The sequence below is a fragment of the Lupinus angustifolius genome, chromosome LG11, assembly GCF_001865875.1.
Source record: "Lupinus angustifolius cultivar Tanjil chromosome LG11, LupAngTanjil_v1.0, whole genome shotgun sequence".
NCBI lineage: Eukaryota > Viridiplantae > Streptophyta > Magnoliopsida > Fabales > Fabaceae > Lupinus > Lupinus angustifolius.
Window position 1 is genome coordinate 5,973,221 of NC_032019.1, and position 10,693 is coordinate 5,983,913.

General features: G+C 38.0%; 1 protein-coding gene across 1 annotated transcript; it reads right to left on the reverse strand.

The window, feature by feature from the left end:
• Positions 5,657 to 9,476, reverse strand: LOC109359677. The gene is made up of 5 exons (XM_019604372.1): positions 9,348 to 9,476; positions 8,871 to 9,248; positions 7,766 to 8,609; positions 6,931 to 7,673; positions 5,657 to 6,793 (listed from the first exon to the last, which is right to left on the reverse strand). Exons 1-5 carry the CDS (start codon positions 9,474 to 9,476, stop codon positions 5,657 to 5,659), a joined length of 3,231 nt encoding a protein of 1,076 aa, XP_019459917.1.

Here is a 10,693-nt window from a genome sequence, read left to right on the forward strand (position 1 = left end):
CCAAGTTAACTCCAAAATCTTTGAGATGGTTTAGGAGATCCGAGTGTCATATTCGGACACCACTATGTCACGATGTGTTGTCTCTCACCTTAATGAAGTGTGCTTTAACTCGTCAACTAAGGGTGGTTTGGTTTCAAGGTTCGAACACCGAAATCTTCGTACTACCAAAATAAAAATCCGTTAGTTTCCGATATTTCTAAGATCGTTACTAAAATACTTAAAATCATTTCTGTTTTTCCCCATCGTGATCATACATCCTTTTCATCCATCCGGTCCAACATCACATGTTATTGACCATTCTTTTTCATCGAAAGTTCGTTTACGATTTCCATTCATTTTTAAAGGTACGATTTTTAGTAAAACTACATATTCCGATTTAAGACATTCTTTGATAATCTTACCACTTTAAAGTAAGTTATTCAAAGTATCATTTAATAGTTTTATGAGACATCCATGTACTCATAAACTTAACATCCTTTTTAACAAAAGTTTCTATTTTTCTAACTAGTTCCAAGCCATGGTTTAAGGCTAACAACAACTAGAAATACATACATTCTCATTTTTCCAAAACACTTCCTAAAGGTTCCTTTGATTTCATCATCATCCCCTTTGGCTANACAACAACTAGAAATACATACATTCTCATTTTTCAATAATACTTCCTAAAGGTTCCTTTGATTTCATCATCATCCCTTTTGGCTAAAACAACCAAATACATGTAATAAAATATTATAACAACTCCATGAACACAAGTTATTCATGGTTCCAACAAAATATTTTCATAAGTTCAAGAACATCACCATTTTCGGTTTTGAAGAGAAAATGAGTTAGAAAGCGTTTTAGAAAATTTCAACGGTTGAATATGTTCTTGACATGTGCATGAACAACATACTTAAATCTAATCAACATCCATTGGTTGAATGTTGAGAGATCAAGGATTGAAGATGGAAGAAACAAGTGAAAAATGAGAGAAAGAGATGAAGAGAGGATTTACCTTCTCTTAGAAATTTTTGAAATGAGAGAGTGTGAGAGTGAAGTGTGAAGTGTGGAGTGTTTAAGAGAGAAGGGAAATCAGATTTCCCTCTAGGAAATCATCATTACAAAATCTCCTAGGGTGGCTAATGATGAGCTCATGAGATATTGGTGAAAGTGATGTGAGATTTGCTTTATGAAAGTCAAATCTCGCATCCCAATGCGAAATGATCACTTCACGGACACGTGTGATAAATATGCCCGAGTATTATCGGACACTACTCGATCGGTATTATAAAATGCCCGATCTTAATATTCGATTAGATTTTCGGATTTCGGCATTCCGAGTGAAAAATATTTAGAAAATAGGTATGAGTGTAATCAGGGTCTATATTGACTCGAAATGAAATTACGAAGTCAACGGTGCAATTGGAATTCGATTCCGAGTTACGGAACTCAAAAACCACTTTTTGAGCCGTACCGGGTGAGATTCGGCCCTGACAGCGTTCCGAAATCGACTGTCTCCGAAAATCATGAAAATTTACCACTAAATTGGAAATAGAATTACAAGACTAAAACTCAACTAGAGTTTCGTCTAATTCTTTACCGAAAATTCCCATAAATTCATTTTCGAAAATATAATTAATAACAATATTAATAAAATCTTATAATTCCAAATCGTAAAATTTGTGGTGTTACAATGTCCATCAAAGGGTCAAGTCTACTATGGCTCTAGTGGAATCCATTCAAAATTCTATATTTGATATAGGTCCCACTGAGGAGGTCTTAGAGGAGGAAAGGCTTGCCCAAACTTCTTTAATGGAAGCCTTATCCATGGAGGAGGAGTTATGGAAACAAAAATCTAGGCTTGATTGGCAAATCAATGGTGATAGAAACACATCCTTCTTTCACAGAGTCACCAAAATTAGGCATGTCTCTAAGTCTCTATCTTTTCTTAAAAATGGGGACTCCATCCTAACTGATCAGGTTGCTATTGAAAGTCATGTTTTTCAATACTTCACAAACTTATTTGCTGCTCCTAATTTAACTTCTTCAAATGAACTGATTCAGTCTCTCATTCCTAACATGCTATCTGATTCAAAGAATATCATGCTAGTTACTTACCCTTCTAAAGAGGAAATCAAATATGTTGTGTTTTCCACGAATGGGGATGGGGCACCCGACCCTGATGGATTTGGTGGATGCTTTTATCAGGCTTTCTGGTCCACTGTTGGGGATGATGTTTGCAAGACAGTCCAACAATTTTCATCCATTGATGCCTGCCCCCTAATTTGAATTCTAACTCTGTGATTCTTATACCAAAGTCTAGTAGTGTTGGTACAATTGAAGAATTCAAACCAATTGCATTGGCCAACTTCTAATTCAAAATTATAACCAAAGTTTTGGTAGACAGATTGGCTACAATTGTTCCAAGGATCATTTCCAAGCAGGAGAGAGGTTTCATTAAGGATAGGCAAATTCAAGATTTTATATTTCTTGTCTCTGAAGCTATCAATTTTCTTGATCACAAGGTCTTCGGGGGGAACATGGCTATCAAAATTGACATAAAAAAAGTTTTTGACACAATTGACTGGAATTTTCTTCTGCGCACCTTGGAGGCTTTCGACTTTAGTTTGAAATTCAGAGATTGGATTAAAGTAATCTTGCAATCTGCTAAACTTTCCATCAATGTCAATGGGGAAATGGTGAGTTATTTCTCTTGCAAAAGAGGTGTTAGACAAGGGGATCCCCTATCCCCTCTCCTATTTTGTATTGCTGAGGATGTGCTAAGTAGGGGAATTGCTAAACTGGTCACTGATAGTTTGCTAAGCACAAGTTCTGGTCCTTAGTTGATCCACACCCCTAGTCATGTATTATATGCAGATGACATATTGATGTTCTTCAAAGGAATCAAGAGAGAGCTCCTCAAACTTAAGCTCCTGCTGCATCAGTACTCTCAAGTATTTGGTTAACATATCAACAATGCAAAGAGAAAATTCTATTCCACTAACATTACAACAAGGAGAATTGCAACAATTGCTGAGGTTCTTGGCTTCTCCCATGGATCTCTGCCATTTATATACTTGGGAGTTCCCATGTTCTTAGCAAAGCCTAGAACAAATTACTTACAAACAATTGCTGATAGAATTATAAACAAATTAGCCACTTGTCAATAATGGGAAGAGTGGAATTAGTGAAATTTGTCATACAAAGCATGTTGATTTATAGTTTCCACATTTATGCTTGGCCTGCTAATCTTCTCAATCACTTAGACAAATGCATTGGGAATTTTGTTTGGTCTGGTAATACTTTTGTCAAAAAGCTTGTCATAGTTGCCTGGAAGAAGGTTTGTACCCCTCTAATTGAAGGAGGATTGGGGTTGAAGTCTCTAAAAAATCTAAACCATGCTGCTTTGTTGAAGCTTACTTGGGAGATATTTCACTCTGAATAAGAGTGGGCTGTGTTTTACAGACAGAGGTTTGGTAGTTCAACTATTCCAAAAGACAGATATCTTAAGATCTCTACTTGGCATGGCATAAAAATAAATTGGAACACAATGCAAATGAACTCATTTTGGATCATTGGAGATGGTAAGAACACTAACTTCTGGTTAGACAACTGGCTTGGTGAGACTCTAGTGGATTTAATGCATATTCCACTTGCAATACATTCTAATTTAACTACCAAGGTTGCTGATTTCATGATCAACTCTAATTGGGCCCTTCTTGCTATTTTGGAGGATAAATTCCCCATTATCGCTAGGAAAATCAATCAAACAATCATTCATATGGGGAAAGACAAACTCCTTTGGCAAACTGCTAATGATGGAGTGTTGACACTCAAAGAAGCTTATCAATCATGCTTCCAGTCAGAAAAATTGGGGAAAGTCCATTTGGTCCTCCTCTATTCCCCCCTCCTTCACAACCTGGAGGCTAATTCAAAAAAGAGTGTCAATTCATGAAAATCTGAAAAGCAGGGGTTGCTCTTTGCCTTCAATCTGTGATCTCTGCAAGAAGACAGAGGAGACCTCTACACATTTGTTCCTCCATTGTCCTTCTGAAGTTCTTCTCTGGAATTGGCTCAGCAGAACCGTTTCAATTAAAATGGACACAACCTTAATAACAACATTACTAAAGTTGACTCAAAGAAATTGGAGCAACAAGGTGAGGCAGGTTTTGACAGCTAGTATTATTCATAACATAAACATAATCTGGTTTTGCAGGAATCAGGCAAGGTCCAAGGACAAGCCTCTCACTTTTCACTCAGCCTTGTCTAAGTTGAAATCAACAATCTCTATATCTGGAAACACCTCCACTAAGTATGCATACAACAATATGCATGACAACTCCCTACTTAGCGACCTCCATATAAAATCAACTTCAACTCGGCTCCTAGAATCTTGGAAGTCATTTGGCAACCACCCTCCACAGGGAGAATTCAACTCAACACTGATGGTCCTACCAAAGGCAATCCTAGTCATTCTGGTGGAGGTGGTATCTTTAGGGATCAAAACAGAATGGTCATGGCCTGTTTTGCTTACTATAATGGTTTGGAAAATGCTCTTTTTGCTGAGTTAAATGCGGCTATGTTGGGAATCAAGATTGCTCACAAAAAAGGTTGGCAAAAAATCTGGTTGGAATGTGATTGAATGCTGGTCGTGGATATTTTTAATCTAAAAGATAGAGTCCCGTAGAAGCTAGCTAGTAAATGGAGTTTGTGTCAAGCAATGTTAACATCAATGGACTTAGTAATTTCTCATATATATATAGGGAGGGGAATTCTAATGCGGATAAGCTTGCCAATTATGGAATTTCATCCATGGTTTACACTTGGTGGAACCATGCTCGTGAGGAGGTCAATAGGAATAGGCTAAAATTACCAAACTATAGGTTTGTTTCAATGTAATCTTCCTTGTAAACTCTATCCTCTTTCTTTGTTGATTTTATTATAGTTGGTGGTGCATTGACACCACTCGTTTACTAAAAAAAATAGTCTTATTTAAGAAAAAACAGTTTTCAATAAGTTTCCATAAAATTTTAGAGTTCAAATCTTTTAATCATAATTTTTTACATTCTTACCAAATTTTAGTAGGGTAACTTAAATTTAGACATTTTTAGATTTATTTGATCGACACATGATATTATGAGTTGAAAGCATTTCTCCACTATGTCGTGAGATAAGAGCCTCAAGTTTATTATACATCTTTTAATTTTGAAATTCATTACTACATCTATTTTAATTTATTTCATTTTTAAAATTAATAAAAGTTTTATTGATTTCAATCCTATTATATTTCCATTAATTTTATAAGTATTTTTACTCGTTATTAAGTAATGTTATTAATTTATTATTTTTATTAAATTAATCATATTATACAAATGTCAATACTATTAAAAACATTTTTCATGTTGTTAATGTTATTTTTTTTAAAGCAGGAGGTGCCAATGCACCCAGATTTATTCAATAAGAAATAGAGTCATTACATATGCCTGAATCTATAATTCGGCAATGAGAGTCTATTCCTAAGGGAGTCTTCTTTGATAAAATTAGGAGTATTCTGCCACTAGAAACCCCTCCTAAATATGACTCCAAAGGAAGCAAGCTTGTCAGCACACACATTGCCTTCACTATAGATATGAGAAATTTTCAGGTTCAAAGATTGAATAAGAAGCAGACATTGACTCTACTTCTGAATGAGCTTCCAAGGGGGTTTAAACTTCCCATTGAAAATATCCACTACTATAGCCGAGTCACATTGCAGCCATATGTCTTTCCAGCCTTTGAAAACAGCTATCTCAATAGCAATAATAGCAGAGAGCAACTCCGCATAAAGAGAGTCATGAACACCATAGTAAGTTGCAAAACAACTCTGAATTGCACCCTCATTGTCCCTGAAAATACCACCACCACCAGCATGCCCCGGTGATCCATGCGCTGCACCATCAGTGTTTATTTTTGTCCATCCCAATGAAGGGGATAGCCAAATTACTTCGACTATAGCAAGAGCTTTATAATGATTTATGTCCACCTTGAGCATCTTAAGGAAAACAAGTTTCTGCAAGGAGGGGTTAGAATAGAGCTTAGAAGTGTTACCAAATAGCGATGTTTCCCTTATGATTCTGGATATAGCCTTTGAAGTTGTGGTTTTAGCATCATCAAATCTTGCTTTATTCCTGCAGTACCAGATTGCAGAAACTATGTTTATGATTGCCGCAACAACCACCTCTTTAACTTGAGGGCTCCAGGATTTAAAGCACACTTGAAGGATTGAAGCAGTGGAGTTTGTGTCGATATAGGTGTTGAGCGAGCAACTCAGCCAGTTCCAAAGTGTGACAGCAAAATGGCACTTCAAGAATAAGTGGTCTGAAGTTTCCTGAGAAGCCAAACACATTGTGCATATGGAAACTACAGACATACCCCTCCTTTGCAAGTTCTCGTCTGTGGGCATCCTATTCTTGTGAAGCCTCCAAAATGTGAAAGATTTGGATGGGGGTATGCAATTAGACCAAACAGTTTTGCACCATTGAGGCCTGGTAGTAGGAGGACAAAAGCATTCAAATGCTGCTTTCATAGTTAAGAGACCATCGCCGGTATTTTTCCAGATTAACCTGTCATGCATGCTAGAATCAGAGATGTTAATTTTGGCAATGTAGTCTAGAATTTGAGGATGAAAAACAGACATCCAAGTAGGAATAATCCACTTGGAATGTATGATAAAGTCAGCCACAATAGCTGATAGAGAATCATGGATTGAGGCAGGAATTTCCAAAGAGTCCACCAAGGGGTTCCGAGCCAATTGTCCCTCCAATAATTGATAAGACTACCATTACCAACTAGCCATATTGAGCTCTCAATAACAAAAAGCCAGTTTGTTTTAATGCCTGGCCATATGGAGGATTTGACATAAGTTGATGTATGCTTGCTATGCTTAAGGAATCTTTTCCTATAAAAAATTGCCCAATCTTGAGGAGAGGAGAGCATGTCCCAAGATAACTTCAACAAAGCAGCTTTGTTAATTGCAGCCAATGACCTAAGCCCCAAACCCCCTTCAATAGTAGGCATACACACTTCATGCCAAGCCATAGTGACCAATTTACAAACTTTTATATCGCCTGACCAAATAAAATTTCTAATGCAGTTGTCCATATGCTTCAACAGTTGCGCAGGCCAAGTATAGACCTGGAAACTATAAAGCATCATGCTATGGATTATAGTCTTCACTAACTCAACTCTACCCATTATGGATAGGAAGGAACCCTTCCACTTAGTGAGCTTATTTACTATTCTGTCTGCAATGGGTTGAAGATGAATGCGCCTTGGTTTCCCTTTAAACAAGGGCACTCCCAAATAAGAAACAGGGAGACAACCAGCCGAAAATCCAAGCCATGCTGTAAGGTTCAGAATCTTCCTAGCAGAGTTTGTGGAGGTGTAAAACTTACACTTGTCTTGGTTGATAACTTTTCCTGAGGCATGAGCATAGTTCTTGATCAACTCTGTAAGGGCCATCAACTCTCTTTTGATCCCTTTACAAAATATCAAAATATCATCTACATAGAGCACATGTGAAGTGGTTTGCAGCCTCCTAGGACCAGATATAGTACTCGTTTTCCCTTCACTAAGCAGATTAGATATTCCTCTGCTTAGAACGTATTCAACAATACAGAAAAGTAGAGGAGATAGTGGATCCCCTTGCCTCACACCTGTGCAGCAACTAAAAAACCCCACAGATTGACCATTAACCTGAATGGACAGTTTAGCCGAAATCAGGATAACTTTGATCCATTTTTGGAACTTGTTGCTAAAGCCAAAGGCTGATAGATGTCAAGCAAAAACTTCCAATCCCAAGTGTCAAAAGCTTTTTTTATATCGAGTTTAATAGCTAAATTTCCTCCAAACACTTTATGGTCCAACAGATTGACAGCTTTAGAGGCTATGCAAAGACAATCCTGAATGTGCCTTTGTTTAATAAAACCTCTCTGATTTGTGGATATTATCTTCGGGGCTATGACAACAAGCCTTTCAGCCAGGACTTTAGTGATGACTTTGAATTGGAAATTGGCCAATGCAATTGGCCTGAAGTCTTCAATTCTGTCTACACTAGGGGACTTGGGGATTAACACCACTGAGTTAGAATTGAGGTTTGGCAGCAACCAATCCCGCAGGAAGAATTGAGACACCGATTTATAAACATCACTAGCAACAATTTCCCAGAAGTTCTGATAAAAGCAGCCTCCAAACCCATCAGGCCCAGGGGCCCCGTCCCCATTCATAGTAAACACGGCAGCTCTAATTTCCTCAGATGTAGGAGCCAGAGTAAGCATGATATTGTCCCCCATAGACACTAAGTTAGGCACCACAGATTGAATAAGATTGTTTGGGGTGATGTTATTAGGACAAGCATACATACCCGAGTAATAGGACAGGACATGGCTGGCAATATCTTGAGGTTCAGTGAGAATGTTGTCCCCATGTTTTAGCAGAGACATGGATTTAGTAGTTTGTCTAACTTTCGTTACCTTATGAAAAAAACTGGTGTTTCTATCCCCACTTGTGTGCCATTTAAACCTAGACTTCTCCATCCAAAAAGCTTCCTCCATTGATAAGGCACCTAGAAGCTCCTGTTGGGCTAATTCTTCCTGATCAAGAAGATGTTGTAGTTACCCCAGGTCATTTAGACTTTTCTGAGCCAAATCCACCAAAGCCAAAGCATTCTTAACCCGATCATGAACATTTCCAAAGACAGCTTTATTCCAAGCTTTCAACTCTTTTTTGAGGATTTTTAATTTTTGGGACAAGACAAACATTGGACAACCCACCACCTCCGAATTCTATGCCTCTTCCACAACTCTTTTACAATCATCATGCTGGATCCACATTTTGTGGAATGTGAAAGGCACCATCCTACTAGCTGAGTTTGTGGAGCAGTAGAGCAGTAACGGATGGTGATCAGAGCAACTTCTTGGTAAAGTACAGCAGGAAGTGTGTGTCCACATAGAGAGCCAATGATCATTGCAAATGCTTCTGTCAAGCCTTTTTTCAGTATGAGCAACCCCTCTTCTTTTATTGGTCCAAGTGAACTCTGCGCCTCTTGTTAAGATGTGAGTTAAATCAGCATTCTCGGAGAAAGATTTGAATTCATCACATGGTAATCTGGAAGGGAGAGTAGAGCCTCTACATTCGTTGGCTCCTAGCACCACATTAAAGTCACCCATACAACACCAAGAGCCAGGATTATTGTCCATCAAGGTTAGTATTTCATTCCATAATTGACGTCTCTACAGGTAATGAGTGTGTGCGTAAACTGCACAGAAGAAAAAATTCTGATTTTCCAGAGCAAGGGAGATGGACATTTGTTGATCTGAAGAAGCAATTACCACTGGTTGCAAATTAGCTTTGCATAATCCCCAAAGGTTAGGCATTTGTGAGCCTCGATCATTCACCAAAAACAACTTCAAATTAAGCCTAATCCAGAACAGAGGGCTTATTTTATCAGCATGTATCATAGGTTCAGAGATGAAAAGAAGATCCGGTTTATTGTTTAGACATAGATTTTTAAGGACCAATCTAGTCTTTTTATTACCTAAGCCTCTACAATTCCAATAGAGCACTTTCATTGGGAGGATTGGGAATAACCACTCTTTCGAGTGTAATGGATCCTTTCATTGCTGGTTTTTTTCTTCATCTTTTTCTTTTGAGCCTTAGTTAGAACTTTTCCTTTCATCTTTTTTTCTTCCTCTATTTCATTCTCAACTTCATCTCCCCAGAATCTTCCCACTAATTTGGAGTCTCTAGCAGTAGTAGAGTTCTCCATCTTATCTGGAGCTTGCACTTTCAAGTTATCCTGGAGTTGTCTTTGCTCCACAATCTCTAAGGTGTTTCCCACTTCTGTGCCATATGACTCTTCCTCAAAGTTCTCTTGTTCTGAAGTAAGAGCCACTTTCTCAATCCCTTCCAAATTGAGGCAAGATGTCCAATAGAGTTGCACCCAAGACAGAAATCTGGGAGATTTTCATATTCAACTAAAACAAAGAAGGCTAAGCAGGGATGGCTAAGCAGGGATGCTTTCAGATCTATATCCACCATAACTCTTGCAAAGTGACTAAATGATCTATTGGCAGATGCATCATCCAACGATATGGGGGTCCCAATGCCCCCTGCTATAGAGAAGATTATTCTTGCACTCCAATACTCTTGAGGGAAACCCAAGACTTTAACCCAACATTTGGAATGAGTAACTTTTTGGAGGCTTGGATTGAAATCTGGGGTCTAGAGAGATAGCTTTAAAAATCCAGGTTTAAGACTCCATGAACCTACTACACAAACACTTCTCATGTCTTCCACTGAGGAAAAGGAGAAATCGTAAAACCCTTTACCCAATGATACCATACTCCATTTCTCCACCATACTCCAAAGAGATATGAGTTTAGATTTGAGATCATTGAACTTCATGGGGTTATCCCCTTTTGATAGAATGAGCTTCCCATGAAGATGCGTTTTGCACCTTTGTAAGCCAGCCTGGTAATCTTCCTCCAGAATGTTTACCGCAATGGCATCCCCTTTGATGCAGGGTTGAGGGAGTTGAGAAATAGAAATGTCACAAGTATTTTTGAGAGCTTGTGCAAAAGTCTTTTTCTTTTGCTTCGGTTCCATATTTTTTGAAGAAGAAGAGATGTCATTGGGTATAGAATCAGTTATGTTACCTAAGAAACTCCATGGAATG

What these genes read in the sequence shown, in the direction of transcription:
- LOC109359677 (XM_019604372.1), bottom strand. Translation starts at nt 9,476, where the DNA reads ATGATACATGCTGATAAAATAAGCCCTCTGTTCTGGATTAGGCTTAAT. An exon ending in AAGCTAATTTGCAACCAGTG is followed by an intron (nt 9,249 to 9,347) that starts GTAATTGCTTCT and finishes CATTACCTGTAG; the next exon opens with AGACGTCAATTATGGAATGA. An exon ending in CAAACTCAGCTAGTAGGATG is followed by an intron (nt 8,610 to 8,870) that starts GTGCCTTTCACA and finishes CTTCTTGATCAG; the next exon opens with GAAGAATTAGCCCAACAGGA.